Source organism: Triplophysa rosa, linkage group LG5 (genome assembly GCF_024868665.1).
Source record: "Triplophysa rosa linkage group LG5, Trosa_1v2, whole genome shotgun sequence".
Lineage (NCBI taxonomy): Eukaryota > Metazoa > Chordata > Actinopteri > Cypriniformes > Nemacheilidae > Triplophysa > Triplophysa rosa.
Window position 1 is genome coordinate 14,531,384 of NC_079894.1, and position 17,735 is coordinate 14,549,118.

A 17,735-nucleotide genomic window follows, 5' to 3' on the forward strand; every position below is an offset into this window, starting at 1 on the left:
CGTGACCCGCACGTGCACGAGCAGAGAGCTGCTGAGCAGAACGCCAAACAAGTGCACGCGGCTGGATATGTGTTGTTTTCGATGCGGCATTAAAATTACATGTTGATGCGTTGGTGTCTACAAATTTACTCAAAATGAATCGTTTAGAAACCAGAATCCGTGTTTAATTTTTGTTGAAAAATTAAGGGTCAGGCTACATTAGTCAATAGTTCATAGTTCAAGCTAATTTTATAGCTTACATTAAATAAATAATGCAAACACAAACAGCTTATTCATGTTTGTTTCGCAATTGTGTTCACAAGTGAACTATGGGGTCTTATATTGGGAGTCTGTTTATTTTGGTAGTTTGGTTAGTTTAGGCCCAACAAGAAAAAAAATATTTCGCCAGATATTTAATTTTGTAAAAGATTTGTAAATGTGTTTGGTTTGTTTGTTACTACTGTGTATTTGTTGTAGGCACAGAAAAGGTCACATGCTGAGCTTTTATTGAATGTTTCCGCTTGTCTGTTTTATTTGGGTCACATTGATGATTCCAGTCGTACACACCATGTAAGCTGAAGTCTTATACCATTAATGGCATTCCTTTTCCATAATTTTGGAGTTTGGGAGTTAGGTACATTTAGGAGAGAACTCGTTTTTTAAACCAGGTAAGCCGTATAACAACAATATTTTTAAATACAGACTGTTACTGCAGACTGTGTTTGATATGAATAGTACTGAATATGAATTTTGTGACTATTTGCAAATTATAATTGGTTTTATTTGAAGATGGAAATTAAGTATTTAAAATGTTTAAGTATTTTTAATGTTTTAGTAAATGCAATTGCATATAACATGTAAGTAACTGTATCGCATGTATGAGAGGACAAATGTTGAAAGACAGCAAAAATGTTTCTGTTTGAGACTGATAATGAAATAAAAAACAAACCTATTTTAAAATATGTAAATAATTTCAAATATTCATTAATATTATTAATGAATTGAAATGTATTATAAACATAAAAGCAGATATTTGCGAATCTTACACTGAAACTCATTTATACATGACATTGTTCAAAGCAACATAAAAATATTTACCACTAGGTGGAAGTATTCTCATATGTGAAAAAGCCTGCAATAACACAATTACACTCTTTATTGAGGTTTGGTTTATTATATATGTATACAGGTTTATATATTGTGCTAAAAGCTTTTATTTATATGAGCTTAATATTTATTAATGATTTAAAATATCTAAACATAGCTTGCATCAAACATTACCTCAACAGTTTGGGCAATATTGTTAACATTTTTGTCTTTCTATGTTATTTAATTTCTCCAGAGGATCACAGTTGTGCTTAAAACAGGACTTTCATCTACTGAGTGCATCATATCACAGAGTTATAATGATAAACCCACCATTTGGACCAGGTGGTGAGTATAATGTTTAATGCTGTGAATTCTAAAAAGGAAAAAAGTCTCCAAGCTTGGGACTGCACTATGGTCAGTGGCAGACTTGGCTTCACTCCCCGTGTATAAATTCTGTAACATCATATAAATTCTGTAACGGTTGAGCTTAGGCATTACAGGTGTAAAACTTTGCTTGGAAACTTGAGGAAACAAGAGGTAACGGCAAGGTAAAGACAAGTTATGACAACCTGGAATTTAGCAGACTGAATTCTTCTTTCAATGTTTAGAGATGGTTGCTGCATATAGAGTCACTCAGTGGGTTGATGGGGACAATTGTTTTTAGAGCCTTTTAAGTGCTTTGATATTGTGTCTTTGACAAAAGCTCTCCAGCACAGCAGCTGTAATTTAAATTTAGTCATTATTTAGTTTTTATTTTTCGTTATTATTACAGTAATTAAATACTTCGGCCTGTAGAAACGAGCAGCCATTTGTCTGTAAAGTGGATATAGGTTGTTTGCACATGACGTCACGGCACTGCGCGAAGTGCCGATGGAGGGCAGCAATAATTTTCTCCATAGGAATTCACTATTACAAACTCAAAATATCTGTGTTTTGCGTCGTTTTTGACTGTTCAAATCGATCAAACCATGAAATGTGTTTTTATTGTGGAGCAAAAGTTGATGAAGGGAGGAAATGCGAGTATTGGCCGAGAAACGAAGATAAAAGTGGTTTGTAAACCCGAATCTGCGGTTGTGGTGAGCCTATCTCACGAAGCGAGGTGAACAAACACTGAGTTGCAGAGTAAGTTTTGAGTTGACAAAACCAGACGAACCCAACCTGGTTTAGATCAGGTTCAGCTGTAGCACAACGCTTGGTATAAACTTCCTCTGTCAACTCTGGTTTGATCCAGAGTTCGTGAGGCGCGTGCACCTGAAAGTGTGACACGTGCGGAAAACAACCAATCACACGGAACATGGAAAGCATCATCAGTTTGATTGTCTTCTTTCGAGTATCAGCGCAATTCACTTTTCTGTTGAAACTGAAGAGATCATTATGAAAGAATGTCATGAATTTAAACACATAATAAACACTGCTGCAGTGAAAGTTTGAGAAGGCAGCTACTGACTATCAATGCAGGATCAACTGAATTTAAATTATTTATATAGGTTTGCAATAAGATCAAAAGATAATATTAATTTAAAATGTTTTATATATTAAAGTTTGTTTTTATACAAATATACAAGTTATATTAATTTAAGTAGCACGGGAACATTTTTAGTAAAAGACAAAAATACATTGTGTGGGTCAAAATTATCGATTTTTCTTTTATGCCAAAAATCATTAGGATATAAAGATCATGTTCCATGAAGATATTTAAATATCCTGTAAATTATCCTAAATATGTAAATTTCCTACCTTAAATATATAAAAACTTTATTTTTGTGAGTGGATGGTCTGCCACAGTGCCCCTGATAACAACTTCAAAGGCAATTTTCTCAATATTTTGATTTTTTGTGCTCTCAGATTCCTGAGTTTTAAACGGTTGTATCTCAGCCAGATATTGTCCTATTTTAACAACTCATATATCTATAGAAAGTTTATTTATTCAGCTTTCAGATTATGTAAAATCTCAATTTCGAAAAATTGACCCATAAAACTGGTTTTGTTGTCCAGGGTCACATTTGATTAATGAATCTGGTCATTTCTGTTTATTATGTTATTGTATGGAAAATGTATGATCAGAGTAAAATCTGTTATAATGTCAAGACGAATGCTATTAATCTGACTTCTGACAGCTATTAAACTGGAGTTTAATTCGATACCACAATTACAACTATTTATTTTGTGCGTGCTATGGCAAGCACGCGCCTTCTTTGTTCTGCAAAGATCCGCGCGATCTCATCATTTAAACGTTAACGGTCATTTCTTTTTACCTGCAGCCTGATTTTACTTTAGCGGTTTATTAATATTCTTTCTTTACTTCATACCTTACAGATGTGAGAGTAAACACATATTTTAGTGATTTTCGATCGATTTGGCGCGTTTAAATGAACGGACCCTGATGTTCGTGAGTGTGACTAAAGAAGCTTTTGATTGTTGTTTCTAAAAACGGACAACCTGCTAAACTTATGTGGTAAAACAAGAATATAATGTTAAGCCTAAACATAATGTTTATTCATCTCTGTCAATAAATATCTGCTTTAAATCCTCTATATTGTGTGGAAGTCTTTGATTATTTATGTCATGTAGTCGGCTATACAGTATAAATAAAATATCTGATTGTGATGTGTTGAGTTTTATAATCGTTATATACTGTGCTTTATACATGTTTGAATAGAGAATTACTCCAATTATGCATAACATTTCATCTTTAATGCACAGATTAAATCACAAATTAATTGAATAATCCATTTGAGGGATGATAATTGTTTAAATTAAATTAAATTAAAAGATTTTAACAACGTGACTGTTTGGTCGTTAGGACGTGCTTGTCACATCCCAGAAACGTTATTTGGTACGTCGCTGCGACGAATATGGTACGTTCCAGCTATGTCTTCAGGAGGTAATCACCATGTCCCAACAAGGTCCAATGTTACGTCGTCATGACGAATATGGGAATCACAAAGTTACGTCGCTGGAACGTTATTACGGTACGTCGTGGCAACGAATATGGTCCGGTCCAGGTACGTCGTCACAACGTACTGTGTTAGCTGGGCAGTTTGTCGCTGCCTTGAGCCATATACGTGGTTTCTGGTTTCTTTAATGAAGAACAAGCTTAACGCGAGAATTCTTATCCCTGGAATAAGGGATTGTTCTTTTAACAGTAACTTAGCTAGTGTTTATTTACAATTAAGGTTTAATAGAAATTTGTTTTTACGTGGTCGTTGTTTCGGTACGTTAAGCAGTTTCATTATAATGGACTTTTATGGGGAGAAATGCTTAACGCGAGATTTATCACTTTATCCGTTTAATCAGGACTCGATCTTTGCAGCTAGTGTTCATGACAAGGTTCTTGAGCAGTAAATTTGACCTCACCTGGTCGTTGTTTAGGTAGGGCTACGTTAAACCTCGTGAAGCGAACACCGGTGGCGTGTATCACGAAGCTGGTTTGGGTTTTTACCCAGGTAAGTTCACGTTTAGTTTGAGCATACTCAAAGAGTTTTCGGGCTCAAGGAGGTGGATTGGTTTTGAGCGGGTTTCGTCGCCATGGTAACTTAGGCTACGGCTATCCTGCTCCGGAGCAGGTTTTATTCTGGGTTAGAGATCGCAAACCAAAACTGGACCAATCAGCTGTGAGAAAGGGACATATATCTGACGCAGTGAGGCCACCCCCGTATCTCTCGCTCCACATTAAAAAAGTTTAAAGTGATAATTAAGATGTTAGAGGGAAAATCTTTTGCTGCTAAGTGTTTTTTGTAGTGTATATTTGCATTTATTGAGTATAATTCATAACACAGTCATATAATTATTAAATGAGTTGATAATTCATATTTATTAATTAATTTTAAACATAGCATTTAAGACTGGTTTTGTGACCCAGGGTCACAAATGACCAGTGTCCAAGTTATCTGAAGACCAGTACATCACGTCGCTACAACGTTCTCAACAGGATCAATTCACAACGTTATTTGAGGTTGTCGCTAGGACGTTTCTGGAATGTAAGCAAAAATTCTAAGAAATGGAACGTTGCCAAGACATCCTCAGAACGTGTTCACAAAGTAATGTCACGGTGACCAAATGAAGACGAACTGGCGACGTTGTCAGAACGTACTGTGTTAGCTGGGTGAGAACATAAAGCTTTTCTGTTATCATGTTTATGTTTGATATCAGTGATAAACAAATGTATTTAGTTTGGTTTTCCGTGGTTGTTGTTTTGGTAGGTTAAGCTGTTTCCTTATAATGGACTTCTATGGGGAAGCAACGCTTAATGCGAGATTTTTCACTTTATCTATTTAATAAGGGCTCGTACTTTTAACAGCAGCTGGTGTTTATTATAAGTAAGGTTTGACAGAAATTTGGGCTTACCTGGTCGTTGTCAGGTCGTTGTTCAGGTCGTTAAACATATAGGTAGCCTACTTTGAGTTTGTAATAGTGAATTCCTAAGGAGGAAATTCACTTGCTGCCCTCCAGCCGCGCCTCGCGCATAAAAAAAACACGTAATTGCAAACAACCTATTGCATGGGTTGTACTTATTGCCAGTAGAGGGTGATACTAGAATCTATTTGAGAGACAAATCATGACCATCCTACAGTGCAATATCTGGGAATCAAAATTCATAATATGTGTGTGGACTTATTTATCTGATTCCTGGTTTAGTTGATTGTTTGAACAGAATATAACACTGGTCTTCCTCAGGTGTGTCGGCTGCTGACCTGTTTGCTGTATAAGTTGGAGTCTAACATGGACACCTCAGAGGACAGTACTTTTCTACAGGACATGCTCATGGGCAATACTCTGCATCTGCTTATTAAGGTCAGAGTTTATTTTAGCAGCCACATGAATGAGTTGGTGTTAGCCCACATTACTGACCCGACTTTGTCAGTGCTTCTTGAACTGGGCTAAATTATCAGGTTCATGTTGTCCACTGGCTTGACCACAGCAAGATCTCACTCACTCAAACATTTACAGACTGACTGACTGACTCATTCATTCACTCATTTATGCATCCACTTATTCATTCACTCGCTCTCTCTCACTCTTTCATTTATTCACTCACTCAAGCTTACTCTGGCAGTTCTTCATGATGAAATCTGTTGAAAGCTTCCCAAACACTGAAGCTAGCGCACACCCAGCATCATCATTCGCTGGCAGACAGGTCTAATGAATCCAGCACATGCTGTCTGCAATGCTGAATGAGGGTGGTAGGGTGGGGGTGGCAAGCAGGGAGGGAGAAGAGGTCGAAGGGGAAGAGGAGACTGTGATAAAAGCCCAAACAGAGCTCAGCTGGACTTCTGGCCGCTCTGTTTGATGAGACACGTGTAGTGACCTTGCTGCAAGTTGGTCTTTGAATGCTAAGACAGGATCAGATTTTCCATTCAATCTGGCATTACTTAGAGAAACTACAGGACGTCTCTGAAAATTGTTCGAAAGCATTGATACAGAAAGTACTTTGAATGCAAGCAGGGCACACCTTTCCCACAATGCCATTCCCACAATGAACACTACATACTCTGTACCTGCAACACGTGGAGCTTTCCCAGAGAATGCACTTTCATGCGGTCATGAAATACACACACCTGCTGATGGACCACCTCTAAAAAAGTGTTTGTTACGTCAAAGTGTCTCACAAGAGGCAGGCTATGAAATTATTTATGAGTGAAACATTTCAGCATGAGTCTGACAAATCTTAGATTGATATACCAATTCTCACCGCACGGTATGTTCCAACTAATTTCAGAGTCCATCTTGGTGCCAAACGCAAACATGCAACTAAAGGATTAAAGTAAGTGCGCAAGAAGAGAATCTTTTGCTTTTTCCAAGGCACTGCCATGTGACTGTAGAAGAAAATAAGAGCTCTTTCTTTCGGAAAATAAGCAATTATACTGCCATTACAAACACAGAGAAACTTTACAAGAGAACAACCGTAAGAACCTGAAGTAAATTTAGCATATGATTTTTTTCTCATATCAATTATTGTTATATTTTTAGGGGTTTTTTCATACTTTGAGCAGATTATTGCAATGACCTTTTTTTGTGGAAATTTACGTTCAGTGCTCAGAAGAATTTTATATAGTTTTGTAGATCCGGTCTCAGCAGAGAATATAGCCCCAATCTTACAGGTCTACATGTGTCTGGTTTTGACGTGTGATATCATCTTTAAAAAAATGAACATTGTTGTACAGTTGTTATGAAACATGTTCATGTTTATGAGGACTGTTGGCTGTGTGAGGGCCATAAATATGATTACATCTTCCTTGGCTAATATTCTAATAGTTTTCCCATTGCCTCTGCAACACATAAAGTCCAGCCAGTGGATAGACAGATGGCCTTTGCCAATGTTCTCTGCTTAAAGATCTGGAGGTTTAGTTTGAACGTCTTTATTTTGTAACTTTATATGATTTAGCACAGACCTCTGGCTTATCTGCTCATCCGATCATCAGCTCTGGTGACACTGTGTGTGATATATTACTCAGATAATACATAGGAACATAATAATACATAGGAATTTGCTACCAGACAAATTTCAGGGGTGAACAGGGTGGGCCACATTACATCTAGCTGCAGCTTAATGCCACTTCTCCTCTCTTCACAGGTCTATGACAGGCTGCAGAAGTACAGGGACCAGCAGCCCACTCCACTGCTGGAGAGCACAGAGGGCCTGCTTCAGGATGTAAGTTCTCTTCTGGGGTGTCTTTTGGTGTTTGTGTTTCTCCAGACCAGAATGATAGGATAATGCTCAGTGGACCTGAGAGAGGTTTCAGTTGCAAGCAGTGGAGTACCGCAAATCTTGGGGGTCCAACAGTGAAATGTGAGAAGCCCCCACCCCCGCACACAAAGCTTTATTTGAATGTGAAGTAGTATGTGGACGGTTTCACAAATTCTAGAAATTATGCATTTGAAGGAAGCAGCTGGACTGGCAGCTTCGGTCTGCTGTGCACATAAATCAAAAATGAACAATGAAATGTGTAATATTTTCTGCACAAGTATGAATTTGTGTAGATACATTTAGGCAATTCCATGCAAATGTCAAACATAAGATAAAAAAATCAAATTTTTACCAAAGCTTTTCACCTTACTAATAGGTCAGATGTCAATTTTGAAGTCTTAAAGCTTTTAAAGCATGGTTTTCCAGGTAAGTGAATAGTCACGTCCATAACGGAACTGTCACATTAATATCTGTCCATATTCATACTCATAAATGGGCACATGAAAATTAAAATAACTACACATTTTGTGGTATATGAAGATCCCTTCTCCAGTTGTTGGATATTATTGCTTCTGGTTTGCACATTTTAAGTATGCAGTAACTTAAGTGTGTTGTCTCTCAAAAACGTGTCCTTTTTCATCACATCCACAACGCATGAATTGCTTAGACTGATTTTTTTCTGATGTCTCTCATCAGGGGTTTAGTAAAATATTAACAGATTGTTCAATATAATTGTACATTCTCTGAGAATTTATATTCTAGGTTTGACTGAAAATGTCACATCCATAACACTGGAATTGCTCATTTAGATAAGTGGCAGTTTCCATGATTTATGGGTAATCTGTGGCGTAAAATCTCAATTGAATTCAAAAAATTTGAAAAAAGTCAGTGCTGTTTCCTTCGGGCAATGCATTCATTTCTTTAAAATCATTTGTTTACATTTTCTACCATTCATAGAAGTAGAAACTATAAATGATTTTTTGGTAAATCAAGTGATAGCACACAGACAGTTTGTGCAAATCATTCTCAGGTGAATTCTCCACAAAGACTTTATTTGACATCATCGCTTAGATTGAAATCTCTTAACTGCTCTCATTGCTATTATTTCTCTTAAGCATTTTTCGAAAATATATTATAAAAACTTCAACACTACCATGCACATCTTGCAAAAGCCATTAGCCCTGTCTGTATCAGCTCAGTTCTGCAGAGACGCCTGAATCAGAAGATTATCTCCAGCCTGTGTCTTTATATGCCGTATTTCATTAAAGCAAAGAGGAGGTTTATAGTGATATCACTTTCCATCTTCCCTTTGCCTAAAACCGAGGAGGACATTTCTAAGCATTAAGCCATTAAAAGCATTTTCCTTACGTCGCAGCTTGGTGTAAAATTTCAGTTTTGGAAAATTAATGTATGTTTAATGTCAGGTCCAGTGTCATTCACAACCACATTCAGTCTAGCTGGTCGCTGTTTGGCTGAGCCACAACAGAAACAGCAATTTCTCCAGGGCTCTAGGTTCTGTGGCTTTTTGACCTGCTGCACAAACACTCGCATAATATTGTCAAGTGTGTTTGGATAGATTGAACCAGACTCCAGAGCATTGCCAAAGCAAACTGGCACCAAGTCAGTTCATGATACCTGGAGCATAAAGTAAGCGAACAGAATGGTCAGTGGTTCAAAGAGACGCTGTTATTACATATAGTATCATTATTAAGTTGCGAATACTGAATGTTTTTTGCCATGAAAAGATTTGCCTTTTGTTGCAGTTGGCAGAGGAGCTCCATGGTGAGGTCGCCAGCCGAGAGACATCAGAGCTGTTGGACCTGCTCTCCAGACCTCACGTACAGGTGAGAAGAGAATGTACGCCCGAGTCAACATCTGAGAGGATAATACACAAGGGAGCGTGACTATCTCTGAGTGACTGAAAGTAGAAGCAGATGAATGAATTCCTGCTTTGATGGTGGGCTTTTGTCGCTAGATAAAAGACACATGAGTAGTATTTGGTGGAAAATGAATCCAAATGATGCGTGTTTCTTTCTTTTCTCTAAGCAGGACGTCTGCTGTAGACATGCGTATTCTTTTGTTGGCACAATTGATCAAAACATAATCATATACAGTTGACAAAATCTAGAAATGAATCTCTCTCTCTGTCTGACTATGAGCGTCATCTTGACAAGAAACGGACAAAAGAAAATAGACTTTTAGGCCTGTTAAAAACCAGACCCACGCATTAGGTTTATGGAGTTCAGGAGTTTTACTGATGAGGGCTTTGACAGCTTTATTTCTGATAGATTAATATTATGTTGGCTCTTGGATCGTTTGTTTGGCTCTCACATTTTATGATTGGCTCTCACATTTTATGAGGCAACACTGAAGTTCCTGAGTGAGGTGATATTCATCTTTATCAAGCCAAGATAGAAGACACATCAACAGCCTTATGAATACTCTCTCTGTACGTTTATATGAGACGAACCTTTCTTTATTATTACTGTGCATGGCTGCCTGTATTGCTTGATTGTGATTGGTCGATCATGGAGTTCTGCTATTTTCATGGACTTTGAACAACAAAAACTGTTCAATTTACCATACGTCCAAGCAATTTCTTATGTAGCAAGTTTCATGTTATATTTGAACGATATTCTTTAAGGGATAGTCTTAAAGGGATAGTTCACCCAAACGATGAAATCTCACCATTTACTCACGCTCATGTCCTAAAACACTCGTGTCCCAAAACCTATATTTCTTTGACTTTCTTTCCTCGACAATACACAGAAGAAGATATTTTGAAGGAAGCTCGTAACCAAAAAAACATTGGCACTGAGACATTTTTTTAAATATCCTATTTTGTGTTTACAGAAGAAATATACAACTTTTAAATGATACGAGGAAGAATAAATGCGGACATCATTTTTTCTCTTTAAAGTAAAGTTTCTGTCTTCTATTTTATAGCTTTAGAACGTATATATACCACAAATTGACTACTTTTATGGTGTATAGTCACCATTCGGTTTTATCGAATGAAGATGTTGCCAAACATCTCACACGATGGACCCATAGGTACGCTCCATTCCTGGAGAATGCGGTGGGCCTGGCTTGGCACATAATTCTCTGTTTCCTCCAGATTGACAATCCATTTGAAGAAGGTTTCAGTTGCAAGACTAGTTAGTGTTTTATGTTTATAGCACAGTGAAAGAGATTACTAAAATCAAAATTACAAATAGCTAACTCAACTAAATAGCTCGACTGTCTCTTATCTCATGTAAATATAACTCAAATCAATATTTTTAAAGTCATACTGTAATAGGTGGGAGACAGTTTTCATTTTACACAAGAGCATATCACACCTGTGCTTCATTATTCTCTTCAGGGTCTTCTCTCAGTCCATGACACGGTGGCCCAGAAAGACTATGACCCTCAGTTGCCTCCTCTGCCTCCATTGCATGATCACAAAGAGGATGAGGAAGATTCATTCAGGATCATCTGTATGATTAAAAACCAGGAGCCTCTGGTGAGTCCCTCGTTAACATACTGTCAGGAACACTTCCTGATCCAATTTGTGTGTGTATCTGCATGTGTGTTTCGCATAAACCATAATGTTAAAGGGGAGGTCTGATGGAATTTCTTTAAATTTAATTAGTGAGTAGTTTAGCTGTTTGAGCTTAAACAACATCTGCCGAGTCGTAACGCTCAACGTTCACAGAAAAGGAAGATATTTTCTTTAACAAAAATCACTTTTTATAGACTACGACAAACTTTTTCCTCGGTTAGTGACATCACAAATTCCAAAATTTACATTGACCCTCTGCCCCCGGAACACGGATAGGGTAATGGGCGGGACATCTCAACACACCCTCTATCACAAAATACTGACTCAGTTTGACCAATCAGAGTGTTTCGGAAGGAGGGACTTCACAGAACCAGAAACTCAACAACCTGTTTTCTGAGCATCGAGATGACGGTGTAAAACACAGGTGAAATATGTAATATATAAAGCATTTTTTGAAAATCGAAACATGAACATCTATTGTTTAGCACATCATAAACATAATAAAGACTAAACAGAACCCCTTTAAAAACTGAAACAAATGTACAGCCATCAGAACATTTAGAAATGAATTGAAATGTTAAACAAACATCGTTAAGACTAAATTATATATCGCTGCTTTCCTTCTGAAACCTTGTATATCCATATTTCATGATTTTTTTTTAAATAAACTATGAGATATCTTTACATAATGATAATTTATAAAACACAGAATACAAAACTGTAAGATTATTGTTTGAGTGACCAATCATGTTTTAACTTCATAAACAGTGTTATTTTTCATGTTCAGATTAAAATGAAAGATTGAATGAAATTAATGCCCAATAGCAGTAGTCCATTACTTACTGTGAAGTTATCTAAAGCCATGTACACACCTTTGTGTGCAGCAAACTGAAATGTAAGTAAAGGAGATTTGAGCACTTCAGCAGAGAAGACTGTCAGTAAATAGAAAGAAATAAAAATGTTTTCCTTACACAAAGCTGTGGATTTGGAAACTTACAGCACAAGAGTCATATGGATTGCTATTGTGTTGTGTTTGGTCATTTGGAGGTTTATTGCCTCTGGTCACTTTTCCCTTTTATTGTTTGGAAAAGAGTAGCGTAAACAACCTGTGACATGGGTTTGGAATGACACAACCAAGTGAAAGAGCCGAGTGCAAAAGAGCAACATTTTACTTAACATTTTCTTAATTGTCTAACCCTAAGAAAGAAAGTCATATGAGTTTGGAAAGATATGAGAGTGAGTAAATGATGACAGAATGTTTATTTTTGGGTGAACTATCCCTGTAAGGTCATGGCACTGAAATTGATTTGGAAAACTTCAAATTGTTTTTGATTATAATCACCAGAGCACTATTAAGGCACGCATATTTAGAGTAAAGATTTGGATTATAATACTAAAGAGTATCAAAGCGTAACCTGGATCAGTCTTGCCCTCCGTTCTACCTCCAGAATCATATTTTCCATCACTGAACAAAACCATCTGCACTTACATTTGTATAACTTAGATGTGACGCTTTGAAAACAAATAGGAAACATTGTACTGCGCTCGTCAAATAAAATGCACGACTTCAGAACGAACCCTCTCAAACAAGGCTTATCTTTTTATTGTTGGTTCTCCTTCTCGTTCTGTAACGTGGCAGCCATCCAAATCATAATGCATAGCTTGTAAAATTCTTTTCCCCCATTATGATTCTTTTCGTCTATAACATCTGGTAAGTAACGCTGAACCAGGCAGCCGTTTGAATGGAGCTTTATGAATTCCAGAGAACGAACGGAAAGTGTATCATCATTTTTAGGTACGCCCGTGACGAAGAGTCCCTCCGTGCCATCTGCTCACTGGACTGAATGTTTTTTCCATCAGTTGTCTGCCATGATTGTGATTGGATTGGAGTAGTCTATGATGAATTATTCAAGAGGTTTATGCTATTTGTCAGAGACTGACTCGCACATGTTGTAAGTCACAGAAGAGTCAAGATCTCAAGCAGTGTGGGAACTCTTACATGGATCCAGAGTGTCACAAAAAGAAATCAACAAGTTTTGCCTGTTTTGTCTGTCTGTCCTAATCATGTACGACGATATTTGCTTTTATCGTTTCAGTGGTGTGAATAAAAGCTAGGAACTAGCAACATCTCTGCTATTGCAGATGGTCCTGTGATTGTGGTTTTAATGGCCCTTCTGTTGCAAATGCAAGATCTGTGAATTCATGTGAACTCTATGGGACTGGCAGATGAGGGTTACCTTACTGATGAGGAGATTGCATGAACCCTAAACCTTATTGTTCTATCGTTGAACAGACTTGGAGCAGAACCCATCTGTTTCACCGCACCATGGGCAGAGAGCTATAAACACAGGACCATGGTTTCTCCATTCTCTTTGAAAAACAGTTCCGCTCATAAGAAACAAGAAAGTTCTCCACAAGCCGGAGATCATTGTGTTTTTGATAGGGGGCCTGAGCCCTGTGATTAGAGACTACAGGCCATTTCGTCTTATTTCGTGGTTAAGCAAGCAGGGCCTCCTAACTCCTCATTTAGTGCTCTCTGACTAGTATTTCATTTATACCTCTTTGTGTACTCCACAGACTTGAAGATGCGGCGGGTGGCCTCTAAAGTTCAATAAAGGTTTTTTTAGGACCTAAGCAAGCTATTCAGTTGTTTTGGAGGGTGGGTGTATTGGACACCCGGCGGGCTGAGGCACCTAAATTGAGCAAAAAGTTTTGTTACGTGAATAAAACACAAATGATTCTGTCCAAGTAAGAAATGGTGTAACATGAGATCATGAACAAATGTGTATCTAATTCATCAAGGTCAAACATTATGTGGATTTGGATCCAATAAACCTGGCTGCTGATTTGTTCCTTCACACACTAAAAGACATTTATCAGATGTTTGACATTTAATGTCAACAAGCTGTGTGATTCAACAAAAGCTTTCTTGTCTTAATTTGAGCTTTCGGGAATAGAATTTCCTTCATTAGGTTTGACTTGTTCGTCACGGTCTCACGCAACATTTCTTTTTCAGATCTCTGCATAACTTAATATTCCTGTTATGATATTGACACCTGTATTATACTCTGTCCTGTCCTGATTTCTGCTTGGAGTTGTTCTGGCAGTCACAAATCGACTTACAAGGCTGACAGGAATTGTTTGTTTCTAATTGGTCCCTTCAGATGGATGAATTTTAGCTTTACAGTCAATTTGCTTTGAAAGAAATTCTAGAATTTTGCTATTTGTATTTGTGAATGACAGCTTACAGACTTTTTACGAACATTTCTCTATTCCAGGGAGCCACTGTGAAGAGAGATGTGTCAACTGGAGCTATAGTTGTGGCTCGGATCATGAGAGGAGGAGCTGCTGATCTAAGTGGTAAGAAACATTTCAATCCATTCTTAAAGGTTGGCCATTGTGTCCTTGACCAACACTTTTAAAAAGTTTGTTATACAGTGTTAAAAAGAGAGTGTTCTTTCAGAAAACCATCTGTGTGTTAGTGTTTATTTAGTTCAAAGAAATTAAAACCTAATGTAATAAACATAATAAAATCAAGATTTTTATGATAATATATAGTCATCTATAAACTCATAGTCATTTCAACAACTTAAAAGATTAAAACTCGTTCCTGACATTAAGACAGTTTTTTGCGGATCCCAAGGGTTTGCAAAGAGCCATTGAAAAAACATTATTGTTCAATTTGAATCCTTCACCCCACATTGCTCTGTGTTTAATGGCTCCTGCAATTCATCTGGAGGTCACTTCGATAAAAATAACTGGGGAAATGATCATGTGTACAGCTGTCATTTTGTGGTCACATTGCTTAAAAATGTGCATGTCAACAGAAGCATGTTTCATATCCAGAGATATTAAAACAATATACAGTTGGGAATTTACTCAGAATGAATTATGCCCGCTGAAAGAACTGTTTATTTGAACATGCTGTCTGTATTATTGTAGCATCTGTTTCACTAAAACAGTTATGCAAATCAGGTAACAGCATGATACACGGCCAAAAGACTTTGTGCCCCTCTTAGTACCAATTCCCCATGTTAGAGGCCAGTTCTAAGTGCTAAGGAGTGGCAGATTCAACAGATTACAATTTGGCACGCATACTGGGGCAGTACAACATCATTCCAGCACTGCATTGCAGCACCTGAAGTGCATCTTAAAGGGATTTTCAGCCAAAAAACAAAATTTCCCCATGTTTTACTCACCGTCACGGCATCCTATTTATATATGACTTTCTTCTTTCAGAATAATCCTGGGTCTTCCAAGCTTTAGAATGGGAGTGAATTGTGGATGAGATTTTGATGCTCCAAAAAGTGAATCCATCTATCAAAAAACCACGCGGCTACGTGAGGTTATATAATAATAAAGGCCTTCTGACCCGAATCGATGCATTTGTTTAAGAGAAATATCCATATTGACAACTTTATTAATGATAATGTCTAAACGTCTGTTATCCGTCTATTTTTCGTTTTGTTTGGCTGTCTTCGTTTTGTTTTGCTGCGCTGCTGCTTTCATCACCGGAACTTTTGCCGGAACAACAGCCCTTTCGCTTTTTGGCTGAAATATCCCGTTAATTGCAAAAAATGCACATACATCTATCCACAAGTTTCCTACGCCCCATGACGTTTTGCGGGAAAGATGGGAGAAACTTCCGGTTTAATATAAATAAACGCATTGCTGCCGTATTTCAAGTCATTTGTTTATAGCAGAATGTGAACTTACACACTGACGGCATTTATAAACTACATTAGCATTCTGTCCACTACTTTATAGAGGAATGGGATGATGATTTTAAGACTTGACTGCGGATATTTAGCAATTTTATTGATTCAGTTGTTGTGACAGTAAACCAATGAGGAATTTGAAAATTATGGAGGGTTTTCAATTTCATTATATGATGTCGATTGTGTGCTATTTAAAGATGTGGTAAATACGTATTATTAAGTTGCTGTATAGTCAGCTGGCCATTAATCTGATAAACATTATACTAAAGATCACGTGCAAAATCTGCCTTTTTACATTTTTAAACATTCTATGTTTTGTTTATAAGACGATAAGTGGAAGAAATACCTATTTTACATCAAGCTTATCAGATGAGAAATGTAGTCCACATGATTTGATATATTCCAACAGATTTTTGACAACGCGTTGGTAAAATACAGTAAAGAATCCTTGTAAATCCAGTTTACTGTCTCGTGTTTTATTGAAGACCTACAGTGTTTTGATGATTACATGAATCTATTTGAACTCCCTTTTAAAACAAACTCTTTTTAAACTATGAGCACATTCAGTCTAAGTGATGTTCGTTACTATTTGCTTGAGATAAGCGGTCCACATTTTGAAGTTCGTCTTTTAAAAACTGTACAGTCCCTCACAGGAGCAGTCCGTCTAAACTTTAGATCTGTGTGTGAAGCGTTCTTTTTTAAGACGCGAAATAAGCTTCGCCTGGTTGTAAGTGCAGCCGCTAACAGCAAGTGTTGCTCATCAGGTTCGAAATTATTTTTTAATAGATTACCACATGAAACCAACCATTCAAAATATGAATCAGTCTTATTTTCTGTCATCAGAATAAGTTATTCAAGGTGCAGTATACTTCCGCTGCTTCAACGGAAGTTTTACCCACTTTCATTTTTACAGTAGCGCCCTCCGGAAACTTGTGGATAGGGTAACACTTTATTGCGTTAATCCACTTTAGATATTTTACAAATTGTACGTTTCTTTGCAACGTCTTGTCAACGAACAGTCTGCAAAGTATTAGTATACTGTGTCTCTAATATGTGTTCTTAACACCTACTATGAAAGTCCCTAAAAAAAAACTTGAAGTAACTTTGCAACTTATTCTACTAACCCTTACCCTACAACCAACCCCAACTTTAAAGGCGGGGTGTCCGATTTCCGAATTACGCTTGTTTAGACAAAGTCGGGCCGAGTACCAAAACAACCTGGTAGCCAATCAGCAGTAAGGTGTACAGTGCACAGGACGAACATTAGTCAAGCCGAGCGCTGACGAAAGCGTAAGATGGGGGTAGGGGTATGTCTGTTTTGGTGATTTGAAAATCAACAACGGCTAAGAGAAATTGGACACCCCGCCTTTAACTTAACAGTCTAATAATACTCTAATGAGAGTTAGGGTGCGTTCATATTTCTATTTCGGTTCTTTTGGTTCTTTTGGTCCGGACCAAAAAATAAAAAAAATAATTTAGTCCTGGTTCGCTTAGCGTCAGACTGGCCTAAATATATCGAACCTAACAGCTTACGTGTAAAGTCGCAACATGATTACACAGCTTTTATTATTTATATTTTATAATGGAACTTACTGGACATCCAAAACAATGCTGTGTGTACAGTTCTGCATGGGTTATACATGCTCAGTGTATGCCTGTGTTAACAAATCACTTGATTTTCGGGTCATATATTGGTTTCACTTCCTGTTTTTGGTTC

The 17,735-nt window shown here is 37.3% G+C and overlaps 1 protein-coding gene across 1 annotated transcript in view; it reads left to right on the top strand.

Moving 5' to 3' along the window:
- Positions 1-5,068: 5,068 nt before the first annotated feature.
- Positions 5,069-17,735, top strand: part of mpp7b (MAGUK p55 scaffold protein 7b) — a 39,171-nt gene continuing 26,504 nt past the window's right edge. Inside the window, exons 1-6 of the mRNA XM_057333556.1 lie at positions 5,069-5,119; positions 5,746-5,862; positions 7,643-7,720; positions 9,520-9,600; positions 11,121-11,261; positions 14,579-14,660. Of these exons, the coding sequence (XP_057189539.1) occupies positions 5,069-5,119; positions 5,746-5,862; positions 7,643-7,720; positions 9,520-9,600; positions 11,121-11,261; positions 14,579-14,660 (550 nt within the window). The remainder of the gene's footprint in view (positions 5,120-5,745; positions 5,863-7,642; positions 7,721-9,519; positions 9,601-11,120; positions 11,262-14,578; positions 14,661-17,735) is intronic.